Here is a 26,408-nt window from a genome sequence, read left to right as displayed (position 1 = left end):
GGACTGAACTAGACTTTAGCTGCTGCAGTATCTCGGTATCCAATCCAGCATGTATTAACTTCCTAGGGTTTTGTTGGAGGGCAGCTTTTTTTGGAATAAGATGGTAGTTATTACACCTTTGACTTCTTAAGAGCATTTCCCGATTTTGATTCCTATACAACAGAAGTTGACGCTAACGGTACAACCCTGACAACAGCTACCAACGACTGCCATCTCCACTTAAAACGGCTTTTCAAACGCGGCTTAGCTTTCAGACGGTTCTCCTCTATACATTTTGCCCACGCAGCTAATCCGAGTAAGAAACTACGCTGCGTCAAAGCGGCGGCCCATAATTGATTCGCCCGTTTTGAACGTGCTACGGAGAGGACGGCGGACGTAACGATCTACGTAGCCGATTCACATGTGAAGAGATTCTGGCGGAGACAGCAAGAAAACACGAGCCCGTGTTCCCCCCCCCCCGCACACACAAACCGGAAACAGGAACGAGCAAGCAATCACGGGGCCGCAAAAGGTCATGCGTCATTTCCTGTTCCCGTTTTTTCTTAATGGTGCGTCCTCTTGGGCGGGCCGTTGATAGAGTGAGGACGTGGCAGCTCGGAGGAATCGCAGAGTGGACTGGGAGGGGCACTTCCGGGGAGCGCCCGGCCCAGGAACCGGAAGTGGTCATTGCCGGGGCCGCTGGCTGTGGTGAGTCCTGGGCCGAGCGCTGGTTCCTGTCGCGGGCGGCCCGTCGGCGAAGAGAAAGGCCCCGCGGTGGCTTCCTAGTCGGCCGGCCCGGGCTCACGTTTGCATCTGCCGGTCGGCTCCGACCGTCTTCGAAAGGGCTCCAGGTTGGCCTGGGCCCTTCCCGCCGGCGAGTGCAGGAAGGGGCCGCGTCTTCCCTCTTGCCCCTTTCCTGACGGCTCTTGGTGGGAGCAGCTGAGAGGAGCTCGCCTGCCTCCCTTTCCCACGTGCCCGGGGCCTGTCCGTCATGGGTGAGTGTGCTGCGGGACTCCTGGGTTCTGGCGAAATGCCGTAAGCGAGGCTTGGCTGCGTGCGGGACGGGCGATTTCGTGCTTCCGAGTGTCCTGGGCTTCGTGGGAGGTCCTGCTCCTCGCCTCAGCCCGAAATCTCCCTGAGCGACCGGAGGACCGGGAGTCCTCGGCAGGTGCGACTTCTCGATTTATAACAACAACAACAACAACAAACTCCACATCCACAATAGCGATAAGGCTGCTACACTACATCTCAGCTGGTCTTGGACCATCCCGGATTGTAGGAACAAAGAGAATTTAAATACTTTTAAACTGTACTCAAACCTGTGCATTGTGCTGTATGCCAGGTAACTTAGCCATAATAGTTCCATATTTCGAACATTATATATCTTAGTCTTTACAACCAAATCATAAGATCAGAATCTAAACGTATATTTTGTTGATTTATTTCTCTTATGCCCTGCATTTCTAAAATTTAAAAAAAATTCCTGTTAAGCGTTTTTTAAAACTATTATTAGTTTTATAATAGTGATTATTTCACTATTATATCCATCCTTTCTCAAGGCTACTCTTGCCCAGCTCCTTCAGTGTACTTCATAGAGCACTCTTTCATTCTTTGAGGTGGGTTTGACCAAAGGACAATACAGGAAAAATTCTTATATATTTATATATTGCATTTATTTATTTATATCCCAATTTTTATGAAATGCAAATTATAGTTCTGTGGATACAGTCTAAAACTATAGCATCCTGGGAAGTCTCAGCTGCTCTGGCAGTGCAACCCAAAGCCCCAGCTGTACAGTGCAAACTCAGCAACCTAGGAAGCCCAGCTGCCCCAACAGCATAGTGCAAAGCCACAGCTATCCCAGGAAACCTCAGCCGGCCCAGCCTGCAGTTGCCCTGGCCACCCTGCGCTCCACCATCGCCACTGAACTTCACCTTCTTGCTTCCACTGATGATGCCTGCCCTTGCCCTTCATGAAGCACTTCTAGGCCATCTTTCATTTGTGACCTTGGGAAGAAAACCTTATTTGACCAGCAGCTGCCTCATGAAGGGCCAGGCCAGGCATGCTTGGTCAGCAGTAAGAGCAAGAAGACCGTGAAAGTCAGCTTAGGAGCAAAGCTGTGGAATTCAGAGGACCAAAAGTGCATAGATGGGGGATGGTTGGTGGGTGGGAAATTGAAGCGCCCCTGTGGTCGTAAGTGCAGATAGGCTGCCAAGCTCCCAAATTTTGGTTAAATGACCACAGAGGTGCAGCGATGGCTGTAATTAAATTTCTTAATTTTGAACACTACCATAACTTCAAATCCTCACTGAACAAATGATTGTAAGTCAAGGAATACCTATATTGCCTGTTCAAACAATTTTTTTTAATTGAAGAAGACTGGTTCAAACTGTGAATTGGGGAGTTCAGCCTTTTGCTTGTTAGTTATTAGCATTTGTTTATTAGTTATTAGTCCTGATCAACTGTTGCATTATATCTCAAGCAACATATCTGAGAAATCTTCAAACCAATTTAACTCTAATTTAAGCCTTACAATTCTGGGGATTTATCTGAAAGTATTTGTGCTGGCCTCCTATCTATTATCCATCACAATACCGAAATTTTGAAGGCATTTACTTTTGCCTGGCTGGATGCATTGCCTGTAGGAGTCCTCCTTGGTTGGTAAACGTTACCCCTGGTCATTATGTATTAATGATACAGCATTATGTATTAATGTATTAATGATTGTGATTGGTACTAGGAGTGTATATTGAGACAATAAATAATGAAAGATTGAAGGATGATTTTTTTATATAAATTGGTGTGAAGACTAAGGGAACTAAGGGAAGTGAAAAAAACATGTCTTTGAATACCTCAGCCGGGTATTTTCCTACGTAAACCAAGATTTTCAAAATGCAGCCATAGCTCAGTGAAATCACATCCACTAGTTCTAGGCTTTTATCAGTGATTTCACTGAGCTATGGTGCATTTTGAAAATCTTGGTTTACGTAGGAAAATACCCAGCTGAGGAGAAATACACATAAAGGTCCTACAATTAGAGAAGAAAACGCACGCGCGCACACACACACACACACACACACACACACACACACACACACGGTATATGAAAGAACAAAAGGAAGGTTTAGAACTGAAGGGCGATAGTAAAAGATACGTGTATACAATATGAAACAATATGAAACAATGAAAATGTAATAACTAGGAGTAATACTATATATATTGTACTGAAATGTACCCAGATATCACACTGTTCATGCATTGATATGTATAAACATATAAAATAAAAAACTTGAATTAAAAAAAAAGTTAACCCTGGCATCCCTTAGCCCATGTGTCTCTAAGCCTTACAGGGACTCCTCAGTTTATGAAAATTCAAAGTAAAAAGGCCTCATAAAGAGTCATTAATTGTTGGAGGGTCTCTTTGACATGGTGACGTGACCACATTTTGGTGCTTGGCAGCCAGCTCACATTTATGAACAGTTGCAGTGTCCCATGGTCATGTAACACAATTTGCAATGTTTTTTGTTGGTTTCTGACAAAAATTGCTCATTTGGCAGAGAGTATTTGGATTTATGATCGCTTAACAACTATTGGCCTTCATGGCTTGGGACCAGGTTATCTGTGGGACTGTCTCTTCCCAGTTACATTTTCATATTAGGTTTTTATTGTTTGTAAGCCACCCAGAGTCATTGAGAGTGAATGGGTAGCCATATAAATCTTCTAAAACAAATAAATAAAAACACAGTTAAACATTATTTTTAAAAAAACCCAGTCTGGTCACATGATGCTTGCCATGCTTGCCATTTCAACAACTTAAAACCAAAATTCTGGTCCCAAATGTGGTTGAAAGTCGAGGACTATCTGTATGCTCCTTAGTGGTTATCTTTACTGGGATTCTCAGATGACTGCCAACTATACCATCCTGAAAAAAAAATTCCAGGCAGAGAGAACAACTTCCATTTGTTGCTCCTCCATCAGAAAGGAACCCAGACATATCCTCCTTGGCTATCCAGTTCAGTGCATCTGTTTGTTCTTGCCTTGCTTGTAGCTGAAGATTTTGGTCCTCACTTCCTGACTGTAATTGGGGCCAGGAACTCCCATCACTAAGCAATACAATTGTAAAGTACAGTGTCATTGCTTGCATAAACAGAGACAGAGAATCAAATTTATGGGAAATATTAGTACCACTTTATAAAGCCTTAGTAAGGCCACACCTGGAATACTGTATATAGTTTTTGTCATCATATTACAAAGAAGATATTGAGACTTTGGAAAAAGTACAAAGAAGAGCAACTAAGATGATTAAAGGCATGGAGACTAAAACATATGAAAAACGGTTGCAGGATTTGGGTATGGCTAGTCTAGAGAAAAGAAAGACTAGGAGGGACATGACAGCAGCATTCCAGTATTTGAGAGGCTACCACAAAAGGGGGAAGGCTGTCAATTTATTTTCCAAAGCACCAGAGGGCAGGACAAGAAACGATGGATGGAAAGAAAAGCAACCTGGAATTGAGGAGAAACTTCCTAACAATGAGGACAATTAACCAGTAGAATAGCTTCCCTCCAGAAATTGTGGGTGCTTCATCACTGGAGGTTTTTAAGAAGAGACTGGATAGTCACTTGTCTGAAATGGTATAGGGTCTCCTGCTTGAGCAAGGGGCTGGACTAGAAGACCTCCAAGGTCCCTTCCAGCTCTATTCTGATTGATTGATTGATTGATTGATTGATTGATTGATTGCATCCATAAATTAAAATTTCAGAAATTCAGCAAAATTTTCATACATACAGAATCTTCCCTCCTTCCCTTCCTCCTCTGGAAGAAACTGAGAAATTCAGTTAATTGTGAGAAACATGACATAGTCTTGTACCATAGTTGGCTTCCTTTTACCTAGAAGTTATCTCATATAATATTTTACGCAAATGTTTTTTGTAAATTTTCATATGCTTTCAGGTTATTTGCCACTGGGGTGGAAACTAATTGAGAAGAAATGAAGTTGTCCTTATGTGCTCTTAAAATTGTAAAATGGTGCTATAAATTCCAAGGAAGGAAAGAAGGAAGGCCTCTCTCATTCATTGGTCAAAAAACCATCTTACTCTAATTGAACAAGCATTCATTCCATTGCAAAAGTCTTGCCTTGAAGACTTGTTAGAAATGTGGTTAGTTGCATTTCTTCCCTAGTTTCTTACTAAAATTAAGTGTCCTAAATATAAACATATTAATTGTTCATTTGGGCACATAAATAGTTTTTAAATTTTTTGCAAGTAATAAAACAATAAATTGAGCAAAATGTAGCAATCATTGTAGGAATGTAGGGGGAGTTGTCCATTAACAAGAAATCTACTCTTTCCTCATCCAGTCATGCTAATGGAGAATATTATAGTAGAATACCACAACTGGTACATGGGAAAGTGCAGCAAAACCTGTGGAACTGGTTCTCTTGAACCTTCCAAATGGGAACAAAGATGATCTTGCAAAATAATGTGATTGTATCTACCTTAACAGTAACAGAGTTGGAAGGGACCTTGGAAGTCATCTAGTCCAACCCCCTGCTCACGCAGGAGACCTGTACTAGGGATTCAAACCGCCGAACTTTCTGATTGACAAGCTCTGTGTCTTAGCCACTGAGCCACGTAGTCAGGCTAATACCTTCAGTATTATAGATGGCATACCCACCTGTGCATATCCTGTGAGAGTGTTGTACTGTGTGGAACAGTCACTATATCAGCAAAATAACTGACTGATATAAGTGGCCCTCTGCCCAGATTGCCCATATAATAATTCTAAAGTTCAGTTTCTCCAAAGATCAGAATCAAGCATGTAGTGTTTTTTCTCCAGAGATGTTTTTCTCATAAAGTTGTTGAAGCACAAAGTGGATTGAAAATTGCAGTGATTATGTGTGGCTGGTTTTCTTCCAAGATGAAATGAACCTGTCTGTTAGGATTAAGAGTATGAGATAGTCTTTCATGCAATTTACTTCGGCTGGATATCATAACTAGCAACGCCTCACATGTGCCTTTCTGCTGTTTTCAGATGCTAAAGCATATTTGGAATACATAGTATACAGAGCACTGCTCTTATAAATTTAGCCTGGATTAGCTCAGATTTTCATAGGTTCTTACATTAGCAAAACTTAACTGTAAAGCACTCAGCTTCAACTTTTCCTTTTATGCATATTATGCTTCCCAAAAAAATTATTTACCCTTTGGTTGGCAAGTTTGGTTTGAAATAGTTCAACCAAACCAATAGTTTCGTTGAACTATTGTATTGGACATGGTTAGTGCCCAGATGTAGATACATATTTTATAATTTCATGTTAAAGAGAAATAAAGAGTAACTTTGAGGTATTGAAAAATCCTTGACTTGTCCATTGGGGATATTATTTATCTTCAAACATTGCATATTATGTGTCTTAGTAAAAATTGGATTGTTAATGCTTGCAGAATCTATGTTAGGCCCTCCTGGTGTAAAGATAGAGTAGCTACTACATCAGCATATGAAAGGGCAGATGGAGGCTAATTTGAATTCATTAAAAAAAACTTGGATAAATTCTTCAGCCTAAATGCTTGCTCTACTCTCACCAATCTGCTCTCAAACAGAGAGCCTACCCTTAGGTGATGTCAGTAGCCTTGATCCAGTTGCAAGATCACCTAGGAGGGATAATTTAACATCCTTAATTTAGCTGGTGCTTTTCAAGTCTGATGTGGCTGCAAAGTCAAAGTCATCGTAGATTGCTTTTGAGCAGTCCCTTCATTCCCCAAATACTTTCCTTTCCCAATAAGCACTTTGGCCCTTCTCTGACTTGTGAGCTACTACTGGTGCTGTTAACATTCATGTGAACTAGACTGATGCATTGAGAAATCTAAATCAGAATCCTGTGCAAAGGATCTTGCTCAACTGGTACAGATAGTCCTCGGCCTATGAACATAATTGTTCATATCATAATTGCCCAAAATTTCTGTTGCTAAGTGAGACAGTTGTTAAGTGAATTTTGCCCCATTTTACAACCTTTCTTTCCACATTTGTTAACTTGAATCACTGCAGTTGTTAAGTTAATAACAGGGTTGTAAAATGAATCTGGCTTCCCCGTTGACTTTGCTTGTCAGAAAGTTGCCAAAGGTGATCACATGACCCCAGGATACTGCAACTGTCATAAATATGAGTCAGTTGCTAAACATCTGAATTTTGATCATATTGGAATGCTGCAATGGTCGTAAGTGTGAAAAATGGTCATAAGTCACATTTTTCATTGCCGTTGTAACGGTCACTAAATGAACTGTTGTAAATCAAGGACTACCTGTACACAGAATTTGATGGGATTGCCTAACTAGTTTTTCCTGTGAAGAGTCATCCTCAATTCAGCTTCATACTGTCCTGAATGAAGTGAACTGTCTATATGCTTTTTATGTTTTACTTTCAACCTTAATATATGGAATACTACATATGAAGATAACAAGAGCCTTGGTAGTACAGTGGTCTAAGTCACCCTGTTATTAAGCTGGTTATTAAGACCAGCTGCCTGCAATTACTGCAGGTTCGAATCTCGCCAAAGCTCAAGGTTGACTCAGCCTTCCATCCTTTCTAAGGTAGGTAAATTGAGGACCCAGTTTGTGGGGGCAATAAGCTGACTTTGTATAAATATACAAAAGAATGAAGGCTATTGCTTAACGCACTGTAAGCCGCCCTGAGTCTCCGGAGAAGGGCGGCATATAAATCAAATTAAAATTAAAAAAAATAAAGACGCGGTGGCTCAGTGGCTAAAATGGTGAGCTTGACGATTGAAAGGTCGGCAGTTCAGCAGTTTGAACCCCTAGTGCCGTGTAACGGGGGGAGCTTCTGTTACTTGTCCCAGCTTCTGCCAACCTAGCAATTCGAAAGCACGTAAAAAATGCAAGTGGGAAGGTAACAGCATTCCGGGCGCATTTGGCATTTAGTCATGCCAGGTGCATGACCACGGAGACGTCTTTGGACAGTGCTGGCTCTTTGGCTTTGAAACAGAGATGAGCACTACCCCCTAGAGTCAGGAACGACTAGCACGTGTGTGAGGGGAACCTTTACCTTTACCTTACATACTGTGTTAAGATAGACATTTGGAGAGATAGCCTGATTTTTATTTAGTTTATCTATAAGCTGTTGCTCCAGAATTGCTACCATTCTGTTGTTAGTGTGTTGGTGGTGTTAAGAGATTTAAGGTTTGTATAGGTGGAAGGAGGAAGAACCTGTTCTATTGAATGAAACAGTCATGTTTTTTTCTTAGATTTAAAATGTACATAAAATGTACATGGGTTCTGGATAGTTCAAGTGACAAACCCCAGTCAAAGCTAAACATGCTTTTTTGCAAACTGACCCGTTGGGGCCGTAGCTATCTTCTTTAGGTTTTTTAATCCAAGAGGTTTTATTTTGCTTTATTACTGCTGATAGTTTTATAAATATCTTTATATTTTAATATTCTTCTCGCTTCATTTTTTAAAAATTTATTGAATGCCACTCTGAGAACCTGTAATAAGATGATATACAAAAGCCTTAAATAAATAAATAAATTTGTGGGAATTACAATCTAATGTGAATGAAAATTGAAGTTTGAGGTTTAATTATGCTATGCCTTAATCTTCTTTAATGGTGGCAAGTCATCATACTCTTATATGTATATGAGAACTTATTTATATGGAATAAATTGAACAGCAGTGAATAATATAATGTGAAATAATAAATTCATACTCCACAGAGGCATGTACTGTAAGCATTGTTATATCAAATTGTTTCTTTCAACCTTTCCTCTTCCTAGCAATATTACTCTGAGTGATTTCTAAATGGTTCTCTTTCCTTCCCGCAGGTGAAGAGTAGCCTGGGGATGTGAACATAATGAGTGTAAACCAGCAAGCTCACACAGGGCCACCTTACGGGCAATCACAGCCTGGATATGCAAATTACATGCAGCCTGACTATGGAGGACAGCAAATGCAAAGTATTCCTGCCTCTCAGTACGGGGCTTACAATGGCCCAGTGACAGGATACCAACAAGCAGGCCCTCCCCAAGGTAGGAGGAGAGGATGGTCTTTAGCGGGTGGATTGGGCTTCTTCATTCTCTTGGAAGAATGGTCATTGTAAAGGAGTAAGCTATTTTAAGCTAATAACTGTCATCTTCATGATTTCAACACAGCTTCCTCATTATGAAATACTGGAGGTAGGTGGGTTGTAAAACACTATATTATGCAACATTGCTCTCTGAAATTTGGTAGGTTGCAAATAATATATTGGCAAGCATATCTGGAGGCTGGTATAGGGATATGTGTAGGTATATGGCCTGTCAAGAAATGGGGGGGGGGATTATGCCTGTCGGCAATAAAACTTTTCTAGAAGGCTGTTTGAAGAAATAGAGATTAGGTTCTTTGCTATTGGAAAACTAGTTTTTGTTCTTGAAATAGCAATGATGGACAAAAGTGGCACATTTGCCGTATTTATATTTCTCCGTACTTGGCAGATAATGCAGGGCTTTTGTAATTTTAAGGCATGGGGATATGAATTAGTAGGAATTTGGTGAAGAGTTCATGCCTCAGACTTAATTTTTGTCTATATTATTCATCAAAAAGGAATAAAAACCTCCAGTTTGTAGAAATTTTATGTTCTACTGATTACTTGAAAATCTTGCACTATTCCTGATGAGAAGTTACTTTTTTTTTAAAAAACTGTTCTGTAAAAACAATATTTATTGCTGGCCAGTAAATATGTGAGCAGTTTAAGTTTTGCATTGCTTTTAAATAGTTCAACTTTTGACCTTTTTATGAGAAGTTGTAAATATTATTTTAAAAATTGTTACGTAGAAGTATGCATTGCCAGATTAGATGCAAAATGCATGAATTTAAGTTTATTCAGCACTTAATTGATAGATTGATAGAAGTGAGCCCTTGATAATCAGAAACCTAAAGAATTATCAGTTCAAATGCTAGAACAGGGATCTTCCAACTGATGCCCTTGGTTGTTAGTGTTAGAATTAATATATGGACTTTTATCCATTTTCACTCTTTAAATTATTTTCCATGTAATAGCAGAAACTAAGTGGCAAGAAATTGGTGCCATGGACTAAACAAAATGAGCTCTGACTCCATTCTCAGTTGTTGTACTGTGATATCCAGCATCTGTTTCATATTAAACACTGATAACTTATGTGATTCATATAAAGCAAGAGCAATAACAAATATAGCAAAATATATGTTGAATATATGTAGAAATACAACTTCGTAGCTAGTTTGAGATGGTCTGCCTGAACATTTTTGAGCAATAATCGTGACAACTGTTAACAATTATTTAGAAGTGGCCAGTACATACAGTATTCAATCACTTGTTTTTACATTTATGCTTGAGATGTGCTTAGTAGAAAACAAGGCTCTGCAGTGCTTTGGGTAAGAAGGTGGAAAGTGCTCTAGAGCATGCAGGAGTGTGAATGTGGCATTTGTCTGCACTTCCTTCAATCAAATGTCTCTTTTGGGGAGGATTGAACAACAGTCCTAAGAAAAGACACAACACACACTTCTGAAGACACGTTCTCTGAAGATGGGCTCCAGCATGAGTTCAAAAACTCAGATGACAAAAGCTTTGGTCCCTGTGATCGACCCACATTGGACCCTGCAACATTATCCTGGGACACATTCATTCGTGAGAGAGACAACTGTTTTGAGGACTTGCAAATAGGTGCTGTATTCAAATCTCCATTCACTGTAAAGGATTGTTTCGACTTTGAGTTCAGTGTCCTAGTAGAACATTTTAATGTGTATTGATTTGTAGAAGCACCTTTGAAAACATAGCTTCTCTGTTCCCTCCCTCCCCCCTGTGACTACTCTATTTTAAAATAAATATGTTGCTAAGCCATTAAATGCTAATACCACAAAGCCCTCCTCTGGTTAGGCTTTGTTGTTGCCTATGCTGCTTTTCAGTCACATGACTGTTAGGTGGGAGGGAAAAGAAATAATTTATTACATTTATGTATATAATATATTTGTTTTTCCATTTTTAACATCTGGCATAATACATATTAATGGGCACATACAAACACATTATTATACCTTTGCCTTTCTAGGTTACTATCCTTCCCTGGGGTTTCCTTCTAAGAATCCTCCTGTCTCTCTTGATTCTGATGCTTCCTTTGCTCCTAACTTCCTAGGTAAATGCTTTCCATTTATCATGTGAAAAAAGACTTTCTAATGCATTTGCTTTAACTATTCCACTTCATCTGAATATTAAACTATTGTAGTGTAGAGAAATGAGTATGCCTATAAGGCATTTGCAGATATTTCCTATAAATGTATGACAGTAGGCCAAAGGTTTTATGCAGCAAGGAAAAATCCTAATATGATCACAAATACTTTCTAGTAACAAAAGGTTTTCTAAAAATAGAGAAACACTAAATTGTAAGTCAGTTTTAACCTGATGGTTAAAATAGAGCTAGGAAATAGTGGGCTATGAAAACAATGCCAATATTTTCTCAATTCTATTTCTGCCCTTTGTGTAATTTAACTGAAAAAGCACAGTATTCATGTGTACTAGAACTTCTAACTTGCGGTGCTGATCTGTTCATTAATCATAAAGATTGATTTATTTTAATATGTGCTAATCGGCTGAAGGAGTTTGGCCTTTGTTCCTCTACTAAATAACAAGACTTAGTTTTCCTTTCTCTTACTGTATATTACATTATATCAGGATAAAACAGTGAGAGGGACAAGCTAGAATCCCTCAGGCACATGTCACACTGAATAAACCATCTGAAGAGTAGTTATAGTTTATTAGCTATATTTTTCTGCATGAGGAATTGCAGAGTTTGAACAGAACAGCATGCTTTTGTTCATTACTAAACTGTCATTAACATAGATCACTCTTTCTTTCTTAAACAAAAACATTTTCTCCTGTTGTCTGGTGGGTCCTCTGCCAAATGTCATATGTAGCTAATCTTTATTTTTTATTTTCTCTTTCTCGTAATAAAATTCTTGTGTAGCATGAAATATACCTGAAAAGATAATATACGACATTTAATGCTGTGGGTCTATTTCATGTGGTTTTTATGAATGGTCATGCCAACAATTTTGATAATTGATGTGTAAGTGACAATGGAATTCAATACTTCTAGGTTCTCTAAGAGCTCCTCCCACCTCATCTGGAGTATCTGCATCGACATCTGGAACATTAATCCCTTCTGAACAACCTGCCTGTAGTCAGTTTGGACAAGGAGATGTACGAAATGGGATACCTGCTTCTACAGTTCCCGTGCAAAGGTATTTAAGAAAAGTCTACTCAGGACGTGAACCTGATATTTGTGGGACGGGAAGACAGAAAACATGGCATTCTATCTTGCCATATTTTTGCCATAAGTTGTAGATTTGCCTACAGTCTATGCTTGTGGAGATTCCTGATCTCACTTGAAAGATGATGGGGAACTTCGAAGCAAGCATTTTCTGTATAAGCATGAATTGGAATTAGTCATTCCATACTCATTAGTTGTATAGTCTGGTGTTTTATTTATTTTTTCATATAGGGTTTCATATTTTTAAGAATATGCAACACTAGCTATATTATAGAAACTGCAAAAAGCACTCCATAAATCAATCAATAAAGTTTCCCCTGTATGCGAAGCTGCTAAACAATAACTTTAAAACGATAATGGGCATATAGTATCCTCTGATTGAAAAAGGATTCTAATAGTATTAAATAGCTCTTAATAAATTGGGAGATATTGGCTTTAAAAGCATGCTTCTTTATATTTCTGCAGTGTCAGTTGAGAGTACTTTTAAAGTACTCTCACTATATCATTGTTTTCAACTTAAGTTTCCCTGAAAAAGATGGCTATGACCTCTGGCAACTTCTTTTCATTGTGCAGCTATAATCCCGGCTGGTGTTCATATACTTAAAACTAAATCCCTTTCAGTTTAGTGAAGCTTGTGCATATATGAGACAATGGGTCTCTGCTTTTCATGTTTCTTGGCCTTATTTTTTCCATCTTCATAGATGTTTTTATTACTTCCTCGTTTAATTTTCTCATCCTTCCCATGTTCTTTTTCCATCTGTTATAGCCAGATCCTGATCCTGGTGAGGCATGATAATTCAAGTGCAGACTTCTGCTGTTGTCTAGAAATGGAATCTATTATTGAGTGCAGATTATGACTCTGCCCCCAGCTGCCATTAGGGCTCTTTAGATTAAAAGGAACAGCTTAGCTTCTTTTTGCCATCCCCTTAGACTCTTAGTCATAGTAAGCTAAGTAATTTCATTATTTTAAGGAAACTTGCCTTAGTTTTGTATTTTTATTGTTTCTAACAATTGTTAGTTGCAGTATATTGCCTGTACTTTTAACTAGGATTGTATTAACTTTTATTATTCCCCGGTTGTCCAGAAAACTGTGGAGGCAGACGAATTGTGTGTGACAATAGTTATGCATAAGTACCAACACCACGACAATAGTTAAGTCGTGGTGGTGCCATCAGCAGGCTACTTCTGCTGACTGCTGGGTGCTAACAGTTTGGCGGTTCAACATTGGGAAAAAAGTGGAAAGCAAGTTTTTAGAGTTGTGTAATGCTCATCTTATAAGGCAGGGGTGTCAAACTCAAGGTCCCCAGGCCAGATCTGGCCCGCAATGTGGTTAGATCTGCCCACAGGGCCGCCTTGGAAACAGTGAAGGACTGGCCTGTGGCACCTCGGCCCAGCCCAAGCCAACTAGACACTTATCTACAACCTGGTGATGCAGTCAGCCTTAGATTTGTGGGGCTGCCCTGGAACCAGTGAGAGGCTGTCCCCCCCACCTCCGCACAGGAAGCGGTGAGTGTATGGGGCCTGGCGTCCCTAGGGACCATCTTGCCCCGCAGGTTGACTGCATTCTGAGTGCTTCTCTTTCACCCAGAACCCCAGCACTCACTGCCTCCTGCGGCATGCCCAGGGGGTGGGGCCAAGGCAGTGGGACGGCTCCTCACTGGCTCCAGGGCAACTGTGTGGGTCAGATCTTAAGGCTGACTGCATTCCAGCCCAGAGGGCTGCCACAAGTTGTAGATCAGTAGTGCGTCTGTCACCAGTGCCTCCATGCTCCACTCACCGGCCTGACCTTGTAGCATGCAAGGCTTTCTCTTCACCAGGACCACCCCTGCCCCGTGTGGGAAAGCTACGGCCACCGGCAGCACTGCCAATCTCTCCCCCTCCCCTTGTCCTTTCCTGAGCGTGTAGGAAAGGAGATGGGAATGAGGAGGGAGGAAGGGAAGGAAGGAAGGAAGGAAGGGGATAGGGATAGGAGGAAGGGGGGGAGGAAGGGGAAGAGGGGAAGAAGGAAGGAAGATGGAAATGAGAAGGAAGGAATATGGGAATAAGAAGGAAGTTAGGAATGAGAAGGAAGGAAGGAAGGAAGGAAGCCAGATGGGAATAAAAAGGAGGGAGGGAGGGAGATTATGAGAGGAAGGGAGGGTCTGAAGGAAGTCCTGCCTTAGTACTTGGCCACCAACTGCCCTGCTGCCCTTTCGCCATCCCCTTGCCCCCTCTTCTCCTGGTGGTCTCCCATCCTATCGCTAAGGATGCTTTGGTTACAAAGCCAGATCTTCTCACAAGGAGATGGAGTGGGCCTCCATTGGACCCATACACTTTCTCCTCCTGCACATACCATGAGCAACCTGGCCAAAGAGAGTGAGCACAGCAGCAGCAGCCTTGAGGAGCTCAGCCTGTGGGGCAAGATGGTTCCCAGGGATTCCAGGACCCGCACACTCGTTGCTCCCTGAGCACAGCCAGAGGGCAGGGTGGGGGCGGCCTCTTGCTGGCTCCAGGGCGGCCACGTGGGTCAAGTAAGGTGAAATTTATTTCTTTCCAGTAGTGGTGCCTCAAACAGCAAAGTGCTAAGGAAATTACAAATAAAGGCAATGAAATTATAACAGAATAAGAAACTATGAGGAGGTATTGAAGAAATAAATCCATTTTTTCATTTGAAATATTATTTGGGAAGAATATGATTCCTTCCCACAACTCTGCAAAAGCAAAAACCACTCATACATCATCATGAAATCTCCAGAACCATAAAGCCTACAAACTTGAAATTTGCCACATGTGTTCCTCTTGGCTTCTAGGTGCTCACTAAGAAAGGATTTTTTGAAGTGACCATGAGATCATTACTATTTCATATATAGTATTATATTCACATGCTCTGATGCTAAGGAGTTAGACATTCTATTCCCCCTCCCCACCTGAAAGGAACTCTGTCCCAACTGCCAGTTGCCTTATATTAACACGCTCTGATGCTACGGAGCTACAGATTCTACATTAAGTTTCAGGCTTTAAGTGTCAATTTATCACACCCAATCACATAGTTTCGTAGCGAAGCATGGGTGTCCAGCTAGTACATACATACATACATACATACATACATACATACATACATACATACATACTGTAGGTGTTTTTGTTTTAATTGTAAGTCACTCAGAGTCATTTTGTTTGGCTGGTCTTTAAATATAAATAATAATAACATGCACCATTTGAACCTGGCATGGTTGTCTTCATTGCATCTGTCGGAAGCCATAGCTTTGTGATCTCGAGAAAAGGTGTGGCTTTTTTAAGGATCTGCCAACAGGTGCCTCTATCAATCCTATTAGTACATATAAAAGATGTGCAATACACAGATAATTGACATTGTCTGAATAGACAGATTATTTCCTTCTAGTTAAATTCTCTCTGAAAGCCTGAAATTTAGATCCAAATTTAAACACTTTATATGTAAACACTTTAAAAGTTATTTCTACAATGGCCCCTTGTGCTTTATCTTATCCATTATCCATACATGATATTGTCAGAAAGTGACATATAGTATACAATTATTCAAATTTCCTGTTCTGAATTGAAAAAGAACTTTAGATCCACCACAGTCCAAGAAGTGTAAGGATTTGTCTCTTTCCAGGGCTAAGTATAAGCAATGATGTAACCTAAGTGACCTATGTCAATAAAGAGCTGTCTTTATTCTCTTCCCTCCAGAGCCTCTGCTTCTCAACAGTTCATGGCGGGCACAGCACCTCCTTCTGTGGCTCACACTCCTGCTTTCCAGCAATATGGACTGCCTCCAACAAGCACCCAACAGCTGACTAGTCAGGTGGCAGAAATGCAGATAGGCAGGGGAACATCCTCTGTCCCATCCCCAGCTGGACTGGGCTATGGTGAGAAGTGGTAACATTGGCATGATGTGGGTGATTTGGTTTGGAAGTTTCTTCAGGAAAGTTTATCCTGAAACTTTCCTGAAGAAAGTTTAGCCTGCTACAGCGTTTAAAATCACATCCATTGGTTTTGTTTGAAACTCTCATCTGTTCGTACTTGTAGAATAAAAGCTTCTGTAGTGTGTATCAGTACAGTGCAGGACAACATGCACAGTTACAACCTAATAAAAAATACAGGGGATAGGTTTAATAGCAGTGCTGAAAAAAGCATAAGGGTGATTAAAAAGTATTCTGCCTGAAGCTGAGAAAAGGAAATAAATATTGCTCGCGTGGTTCAAAATGAGACTTTGTGATACTTCTCTCCCATGGATTATGAATAACAGTTATGATAGTTATGACATATATTATGATATATGTTTAGAGTACCATGTTGAGAAAGATGGATTTAAATCATAGTATTAAAATTTGTAGCTGTATTTGTGGTCTTATCCATATGTGTTCTGTGGCTTGCCTGCTCCTGATTTAAAATAGTACAGTGTATGTCATCCATTTCTTTATATATTACTTGAATTTGAAAGAGCTGTGTGTGTGTAGAATAGATGTTGAATCCAAACTAAATATATTGTACTTTAAAATGATGCATTAACAATCAGCGGAATTAAATTTTGGTGTCAAAACTTTGTTATTGCTTTACGTTATTTCACAGAAGTCACTTAAAGTTTGAAGGTTGATCTGCTTATTTAAGGAATACAAAACAATGAAACTAGGGGCCTATAATTTTCTTGCATACAGTATAGAAAGCCCTCCCCCCCCCCCGCCTTTATTATATATGACTGAATTGAATTCTTAATTGATCTGTTTTCCTTTTGTGGCACCTTTTGTGGCAATTTTGGCATTAGCAAAAATTCATTTTACTTCCTGGAAAATATGAAATCGGTATGCTTTATTGCCTATTTGAATTGATCTGGACTTTAATGGATTGGCATTATTGCCAGTCTTAATTTTTAGTCCAATTCAAATTTAAGAGCTGTTCAAACATGTCTTATATTAAAGCTTAGGTAATTGAGGTAATCAGTATGTTTTCACATGTACTGTATTTTCTACGTGTGTAATGAAAGTAACTCTTAGCATATGAAATCAGTCAAGTTATTTGTTAAGGAACATTACAAAATTCAGTCATCAATATACAGTATGTTTTCCAAGACTACCAAGAAAATGGAAATAGTTATTAAATTTTGTTTGATGCATCTCCTCCTCAGGTCCTCTGACATCGGTTACATCGGCCTCAGGAAGTTTTACTGCACGTGGATCTGGGCAATATATGTCATATTCAGGCCAAGGACCAGCACCTCCCAACGTATCTCATGGATTGCCTCCTACCACCTTGTCTCAGGGTCTTCCTATAGCTCAGCCACCTATATCAGGTCCATCAGCCCTGCATACTTCCGCTCAACCTCCCCTATTTGCTCCCCCACCTTCAACTGCTGGGGTTGGAGTATCCAGTTATCCTGCTGCTACGGGGATTTCAAGGCCTCCCACAATGCAGGGTGCATTGTTGCCTGGACAACCAGTTACTGGACTGCTCACTTCACAGCCAAATCATGTGACCTCACCACCACCTCAGCCACTTATGACAGGACCACTTCCTGGGCCACCAGTAACAGGACTGCAGGGACCACCTCCCGTCCATCCTTCACAACCAGGATATGCACTGCAGCAAAATGGTATGTTGTAAAAAATGATCTGTTCATTGGTCCCTAACTTACATCTAAGGAAAGGTCAATTGGCTGTATCCAAACACTAGTGAGGCTTATATTCATGTGGGTGAGCTGCTCCCTACACTTTTTCTCCTGCAGCATTTGATTCAGAGGCTCCTTTTGGCCCTCTGAATTGGATTTGGACTGAGAGATGGGGTGGTGTTTGGTAGAATCTTAGTATTTCATTTGAGTTGTATAATAGATACTAGTATCTCTTTTTGTTCTCTAAGATGCTGAATAATAATTTCATATCATAAAATATCAATTTCTTCATCATCTAAAGCTAAAAAAAACAATTCCCAGTGTACTATTTCTACTGTGGTACATGTAGCTCTTTTCTCTAGATTTTCCGGTACCATTTTTCATATAACATTTTTCCTCTGCTGATTTTGAAAACTAAAAAAAAAATCATTTTGGTCACCTAATATTTTTCCTACATTAAGATATGATATGTTTCCATATATAAATTAATTTGCTTCCAAGCATAATGAACAGTGAATTAGTGGTCATTTTCATAGCTGCCTTTGCAATATTTTTTTAACAGTTGAGAATTGTACTTTTTTAAAAAAAATTCAAATCTTACGGATTATTTCACAAGAAGTCACTTAAAGTTTGAAGGTTGATCTGCTTATTTAAGGAATACTAAACAATGAAACTAGGGGCCTATAATTTTCTTGCATACAGTATAGAAAGCCTCCCCCCCCCCCGCCTTTATTATATATGACTGAATTGAATTCTTAATGCTAAAAGTAATTACCATATTTTTGGACTATAAGACGCACCTAGCTTTTGGGGAGGAAAACAAGAAGAAAAAAAATCTGCCTCTGCCTCCCAGCATCCATTCAGTATTCATCTGGCCCACTCGCTGCAGCCTGTTTGCCGCAGCCCGTTCGGCACCAACCATTTGGCACAACCCATGCTAGAATAGCTGATCAGCACCACAACAATCCCCCTCCCCCCAATATTTGCTGTATAAGACACACAGACATTTCCACCCACTTTTTGGGGGGCAAGTGCATCTTATACTCTGAAAAATACAGTAATCCCAGATATGAAACTTCTAAAACAGGAACATGATATCTTTCAATAAAAAGCACAGTGAGATGAACCCCAAGAAAGGGGGTCTTACTTGTTATCTTGTTAAAATTAACATGTTAAACCTAATGCTATTTGCTTACTGAAATCTGTGAAGCTCTGATAATATATACGGTAGTGATAAATATGGAGACGTTCAGAAAATCCAGATGGGAAGCAAATATTCCAACACAACTTTTTCTGTATTTGCTGCTGCTTTATTCTTTATAATATATGGGAGATTCTGTATGCCACCTTTTTGACCCAGTCTGAAATTCTAATTTTACAAAGCTTTTCTGTGGAAATATTGTCAAGATGTATTAAAGTAATTAATACATCTTAAATTTCAGAGGTGATCCTGAAAAGCATTATTCATTTAGGGTTTAATTTAGGATTCTAAGTAAAATTGTTCAAATTGAAGTTTTGAGTGGTCTAATCAGAATCTGAGTTTAGTAAAAGCAATTGAGAGATTAATATTCTGGACCCTTTAAATTATGTTATGCATTCAAATAAAGGTATATTGCATCATTTTTTTCAGGTTCTTTTGGGCAAAATAGAGGAACTCAACCAATGTATGGTGCAGCTTTCCCTGGACCAGCAAATTATGGAAGTCAGCCTGCAGCACCACCTCCACCCAAACGACTTGACCCGGACTCCATTCCTAGCCCAGTAAGTGAGCCAGATCACTTTTAGAATTTAACATCCTATTCTAGAAAGTGATGCGGAAGGAAAAACAAGACTCTTGGTTCCTCTGCATTTGCTTAATTCATAGTCATTTCCTACAGCCAAAGGGCATTTTTGCACATTACTTTTTCTATCCCTCTTAGCATTCTAACTGCTTCCAGAGTTGTGCTTCTAAAGAAATAGCATATTGATTAGATTATCACAAATTTGCCCACTGCATTTCCTGTGATCATGCCAGAGCTGAAAAAGGATGATAGGAACTAGTAGGAACACTATCATGTTTAGTCCATGTTTGTCCACATGAATAATCTTGATAGCTTAGACTGATTCTTTGGATATATGGAAAGCATATTTGAAATGGGGCCAGTAATCATACTAGGCATGTGATTGGCTGTTTCATAGTTACTAAAGTGAGGCATACTGACATTTATTGCTTTTTTAAGGGAACCCTGACTAGCATAACAGCATGTTGTAAACCCTACAGTGCTGCGGACTGAATTCTAAGATTCTGTGACCAGAGTCAAAGATTCAATCTGTGACCAGTTTCAAAGGACCCAAATCTCTCATATTACCACAGACTTGCTCTCTCCAGTGCAATGAATGTTATGATGGTATTCTGGCTTTTGTTAATATCCAGTGGTAGTTGCAATGGCTCTCCCCAGAGTACCTGAGAATGCCTTTTCCGTTGCAATGCCAATTTAGCTGATGAAAAGAAGTACAGCCATCTATATTTTAAAGCTGAGGTTTACCAACAAGAAAGTGGTTAGCAGCTCTGTTTTCTTTTCTGCTTTTCCTTTAAGGACATTTTCAGAAAACTTGAGCATACCTCAATCTGTAATTCTGAAAACATGAAGTAAGCATGAGAATTGCCAACTCCATCAAAAGAAGATTCCCTCTAATGTACTTTCATGGAAATAAAATGCGAAAAGCTAACCAAGTATTATTCCCCCACTTTGCATGAAGACTGTCCTGATGAATATATTTAACAGTGGTAGAAATTAAGATAGACAGGAGTAACACTGCTTGGTACTTTTTATTTTACTACTCTCTCTCTTTTCCCTTTTTTGTGGCAATTTTACTTCTTTTTTTTCTTTTAAACAAACAAAAAAGCAACTCAATGAGCTGCCACCTCAGCAGAAACCCAGGCACAGAATAGATCCTGATGCAATTCCTAGCCCAGTAAGTGCGTTGTCTCTCTGTCTGCTCTTGTCTGCATGTCGGTGGCTGCCTGTGTATATCCGCAAAATAATTCCCCTTGTTAACCACCCCTGGTGTTAGTCCATCACCTTTCCTCTGCCTCTCTTTCTGCTCACATTTTGATAAACAGAATAAAATACCGCAAGTGTGGAAATCATCTGTACATCAAAAATCAAGGGGCAATAGAAGCTTGGCATTTAAAACCACAAAAGATAAGCAGGTTATATATTTTCCTTCCAACTCTAGCCTTGTGTAAGCAAATAACCCCTGAAGAAATCATGACATACTTAGCATATACTTAGGATGAATATTTAAGAATAAATTGGACATGTAATGTATTGAATACCTGCTGTAGCATGAATTTAACAGCTATTTTTTTAAATTAATTCAGTTTAATTAAGCAGCAGGTCAGTTCATATTGTTTTCATGAAGACAAAAAATGTCACTTGCCTATTGCTCCTACATTGTTTTGTCTTGGGAATGGGCTGAATTTGGTCACAACACGTAAAATAGATTGGTGATGTTACCAACTTCGCTTAGTTTTTTACAGCTGAAACAAAAAAAAAAAGTCTTGGTGTGGTCACTTCAATTTTCTGTGCAATCTCTTTATAAGTGTGTTTCAAATCAAGGGAAACTTATAGTCATTTTCATCATAAGAGATATTGTTTAAAATAATCTAATTCTATAGGGAAAGGAAGTTGAAGCATTCCAGTTAGAAAGGTGAATTGGATGATAAATTAAAAGGTTACATTTAAATTGTTTTTGATAACATTATAAGGAATAGATTTATAATCCAAGTATTAGAAAGTAATTAAGTAGTACGTTGCATCACGGGTTTAACAATGCTCTTTGTTGAGTGATTACGAGTAGAATCCATATCTGGTAGTAGCAACAAATTATTATTACTATTCTTCTTAACCCAGAAGAAAATTTTGGAATAGTTTTAGTGGAGCAGAATTCCATGGTGAAGGAATAGTATTGGTGAAGCAGGATACTGATAGCCAAAAAAGTCATTGTTTTGAAAAATCTGGCCTACGTTTTTTCAGAAACAGTTTTCAGAAGTATGCAACAAAAATGTGGAATTGTTTTTCAGGAATTGGATTGCTGCATCTAAAATATACAGAATATATCTAGGCATGTAGCAGGGAGGGAAGTAGATGGAAGAAAACTAGGGTGCAAAATAATTTTGAACTTGCCTTTTCTCTGACAACTAGTTTCTCTAGATCAAGGGTGTCAAACTCAAGGCCCGGGGGCCGAATCTGGCCTGTGGGGTGCTTAGATCTGACCCGCGGGGCCATCCTGAAAACAGTGAAGGACCGGCCCACAGTGCCTCTGCCAGCAAAAACGGAGCTCGGAGGGCTTTGGGCAGCCCTCCCAAGTTCCATTTTGGCTGGCAGAGGGTTGCAGGAAGCCATCACAGCCAAAAATGGAGCTCACAAGGGCCACGGGCGGCACTTCCAAGCTCCATTTTCCTTGGCAGAATGCTTAAGCCACCACAGGCGCCCCTGACATGAGTGACATCGAGCTGGCCATGCCCACCCCGGCCCCCCAAGGTCAAACACAACCCTCAATGAAATAGAGTTTGACATCCCTGATTATGATTATCTTAGTTTCAAGGATTACTTCTTCTTACAATCTAGTTTAGGGTAGCCTAACATATCTCAATGAGAGCTGATTTTTTTTTTCACATTTTTTTTACATAGTGCCTTTGTCTTGATTATCATCCAACTTGAAACTCCAAAAGCAGTTTATTTAAATATTAGAGAGGGAGTGAGAGGGAGAGAGAAAACACCTGATAAACAAAAATGCTGTTGTAATGATCCAGCATAAAATTCTCAGCTATAACTTGACTGTCCAGTTGCAAAAAGAAAAAAGTGTAAACAATGACTTTATAAACTTTATAGACAACATATATTGAAGTGAACATTGCAAAGTGTATTAGCTACACCACTAATTTTGGACTGTTGTTTTCAATCCTAGCAAAACAAGTAGAAGTGTAAAATGGATACCCTCCTTTAGGGATTAAAAATGTAGTAAGTTATATTATCACAACCTTTGCTAAAAACTTTTGTAGTGCTAACTTGTTGCTTCCCATTTTAGATTCAGGTTATTGAAGATGACAGAAATAACCGTGGGTCGGAGCCATTCATCACAGGAGTACGTGGGCAAGTCCCACCTCTTGTCACTACAAATTTCTTGGTGAAAGATCAAGGTAAAGTAGCATCCACGAAGGCAAGGATAACTAACTCACCATCAAAAAAGAATTTTTTTGTGTTCAGCATAAACACTTGGATTAAGTTAATTGTGTTATATAGTGAAGAACTGCAATTTTTCTGTTCAGAATTTCATTATGCATTCATATTGTGCTCTTCAGCCATACAGTTTGCCATGCTGTATTTTCACACTAAATTTCTGAATAATGTTACATAGAATAATATACATAGCTCCAAAAGAATACGGAGAACAGATCCTGACCTCCTTGAATTAATGATAAGCATTAAAACACTAAGGGGTAAGTCATTCCTATTCAAGGTTTGAATGCTATGAGTTCTATTGTGCAAGAAGATATAGATAAATAGATACAGGTGTACAGAAGCATATATTCATACCTACACATACCAATGCACAAATACATATTCATATTCCTGAAAACTGCTTTGTAATGTCAAAATTTGAAGTGCCTGTTTACTTATTTGATTTGTATCCCACCTTCCCTCAGGAGCTCAAAGTAGTGACTTTTTGATTTAAAATAAAATTTAATTTTAGAAATATGCTATGTTTCTAAAATTAAATTTTATTTTAAATCAAAAAGTCACTACTTTGAGCTCCTGAGGGAAGTTGGGATACAAATCAGATAGGTAAACAGGTAGTCCAAATGTTGACATCTATGGCATCATGCTTTTGTGGACTTATTAAAACATTTATACCACAAGCCCTGGACCAGGAGGCCCTGCTTACTGTCACCCATGCCCTTGTAACCTCCTGCTTAGATTACTGTAATGGGGCTGCCTTGAAGAGCATTCAGAAAATCTAACCAGTGCAAAAAAAATTTTTTTTTTATTTTTTAATTTGATTTATATGCCGCCCTTCTCCGGAGACTCAGGGCGGCTTACAGTGCGCTAAGCAATAGCCTTCATTCTTTTGTATATTTTATACAAAGTCAGCTTATTGCCCCCACAAACTGGGTCCTCATTTCACCTACCTTAGAAAGGATGGAAGGCTGAGTCAACCTTGAGCCTTGGAGAGATTCGAACCAGCAGTAAATTGCAGGCAGCTGTGTTAATAACAGGGTGCTTTAAACCACTGTAGTACCAATGCAGCTGTACGGGTAATAAATGGTGCCAGCTACATGGCACATGTAACACAACTCCTCTGTGAACTCACTGGCTCCTGGTGTGTTTCCAGGTGCTGGTTGTCATCTTTAAAACCGTACATGGCTTGGGGCCGGGTTACCTGAAGGACCATCGTTTTCCAAGTGTTTCTAGCTGTCCGGTCTGATCCAACAGTTTGGGCATGCTGCATATCCTGTCAACCAAAATGTGTCAACTGGCAGGAACTAGAAGATGAGCTTTCTGTACCGTAGCCCCTGCCTGATGGAATATTCTCCCCTTGGAGATTATAATGGACCTAACCCTTTTGGCCTTTCACAGAGTTCTAAAAATTGTCTGTATACCCAGGTCTAGGGCTGGGAATGGGTTAAGGGCCTCATTACTTGATTTATTATTGGTTGGCTAACCATCATGGCTGCAAGCCTATTTGGATGAGAGATAACTGTGGCATATCTGATCTGCAGGCTAGATTGAGAAGTAAAAGAAAATGTCCAGGAGGAAAGTAATAAATAGCAAACTAATTCTGTATTAGTCCATCTAGTTATTAACTGTTAGGTTTCACAAATGGAGGCAAATATACGTATCCCAGGATAATGTTGCAGGATCCAACTTTCACTTGAAGGAGATCATGTTTGTCTTATTTAGACCACTTAGTTGCTTTTTATAATTGTTTGGTATACTGTTTTGCAAGTTCCACTTCAAAAATAGCAAGACAGTGGAGTGTATGTGTGTGTGTGTAATAAATCTATTGAAGAATATATAGGTAAAGTTTTGATTTCTTTTAAAGGTAATGCAAGTCCCCGCTACATAAGATGTACTTCTTATAATATTCCCTGCACTTCTGATATGGCTAAACAATCTCAAGTTCCTCTTGCTGCAGTCATAAAACCGTTGGCTGCACTTCCCGCAGAAGAGGTAAGATTGATAGCCTGAATCATCAGATAAAATAGCAACATTATTACAAGATCATGGACCCTGGGCAAAGAAAATCCTCTCTGGAGGTTTTTGTTTACCCAGTGAGTTCCTCCATCCCAAGAGTTAACTTTGATGCTTCACTCTACAGAAAAAAGAAATTACTCTGGACATAAATACTAGAGCCAGATGCAGAAAATGCACTCTTAGTATCATGTATTGGAAAAGAAAGGAGGAGTGTAAATAGCACTGATATCCAGTGTTTTTTCTTTCCAGGCCCCTCCTTATTTGGTTGACCATGGAGAATCAGGTCCCATTCGTTGCAACAGGTGCAAGGCGTACATGTGCCCTTTTATGCAGTTCATTGAGGGAGGAAGACGATTCCAGTGCTGCTTCTGTAGCTGCGTTACTGAGGGTAAGAGCTTCCTATGAAAAGAGGCCTTGTAGAGCAGGGGTCTCCAATCCTGGCAACTTTAAGCCTAGCGGATTTCAACTCCCAGAATTCTGGGAGTTGAAGGTCACCAGGCTTAAAGTTGCCATGGTTGGAGACCCCTGTTGTAGAAGGTGAGGATAGTTTGCTGCCAAGCAGGAATTTCATCTGGGAAATCGTCATGGGAAAATCCAAGAACAGATTTATATTTAAATGATGAAAACTATACATCATCCTTTGTTCCTAAATTTTGGGCAGTTGCTTACAATTGGCTTATTGAGGAATCTGCCTTTATTGAAATGAAACATACAATATGCAGAAAGTCTTATTTTTAAAAACGCATATTCAGGTTTATCTCAAAAAAAAATGAGAAAGTAGAGCGTAGCTGATCACACTAAGCGTTTCCGCTATTCTCTTAACACTTGTGCAAAGATTGTAATGCAAGAACAATAAATACAAAATAAAAGGCAATATGTTTGCATTTTTTGTTGGAAGGTATTGCCACCTGGAAATTAAATTTTAATGACATAGGAAAATTACTATTGATTACTGATTGGCTGCAGGGTCTATTAAAATATCTTAGAATGTAGGTAGCAAACCCACTCAGGAATATAAAATTTGATCTATAGCCCTATCTATGAAAATAAAACATCCAAAATCCATAAGTGGGTGATATCTTTATAAGGACCAACAAGTAGCTCAAAGAATGTTCCAAGTTCTTCGGAATGATGTCACAAAACGTACAGCTAGGGAAGGTGCAGATACAGAAGTCAGATGTTCCAGCTATAAAGCCTTCAATTCAAAGGCAGTCTCAAGGGAGAGAAGATGGACTCAGTACATTGTAAAATGACATTGTTGTCAACTTACATGAAGCATTTATAAAGGCTAAA

The 26,408-nt window shown here is 39.5% G+C and overlaps 1 protein-coding gene across 8 annotated transcripts in view; it reads left to right on the top strand.

Annotated features, from left to right (window-relative positions):
- Positions 1-371: 371 nt before the first annotated feature.
- Positions 372-26,408, top strand: part of SEC24C (SEC24 homolog C, COPII component) — a 44,494-nt gene continuing 18,457 nt past the window's right edge. Inside the window, exons 1-11 of one of the 8 annotated variants that reach the window (XM_034435281.3) lie at positions 522-687; positions 8,811-9,014; positions 11,052-11,135; positions 12,096-12,240; positions 15,960-16,138; positions 17,395-17,859; positions 19,505-19,635; positions 20,761-20,829; positions 22,948-23,059; positions 24,964-25,091; positions 25,365-25,503. In XM_034435281.3, coding sequence (XP_034291172.2) covers positions 8,840-9,014; positions 11,052-11,135; positions 12,096-12,240; positions 15,960-16,138; positions 17,395-17,859; positions 19,505-19,635; positions 20,761-20,829; positions 22,948-23,059; positions 24,964-25,091; positions 25,365-25,503 — 1,627 coding nt within the window. In that variant the 5' untranslated portion in view covers positions 522-687; positions 8,811-8,839. Of the gene's footprint in view, positions 975-8,810; positions 9,015-11,051; positions 11,136-12,095; positions 12,241-15,959; positions 16,139-17,394; positions 17,860-19,504; positions 19,636-20,760; positions 20,830-22,947; positions 23,060-24,963; positions 25,092-25,364; positions 25,504-26,408 lie in introns of all 8 variants that reach the window. The other 7 variants (XM_034435280.3, XM_034435283.3, XM_087872313.1 and 4 more) reach the window with 7 other exon arrangements.

Source organism: Pantherophis guttatus, chromosome 6, assembly GCF_059756535.1.
Source record: "Pantherophis guttatus breed Tessera chromosome 6, ASM5975653v1, whole genome shotgun sequence".
NCBI lineage: Eukaryota > Metazoa > Chordata > Lepidosauria > Squamata > Colubridae > Pantherophis > Pantherophis guttatus.
The sequence above is the reverse complement of the archived record's forward strand: the minus strand, read 5'-3'. Positions and strand labels throughout refer to the sequence as shown.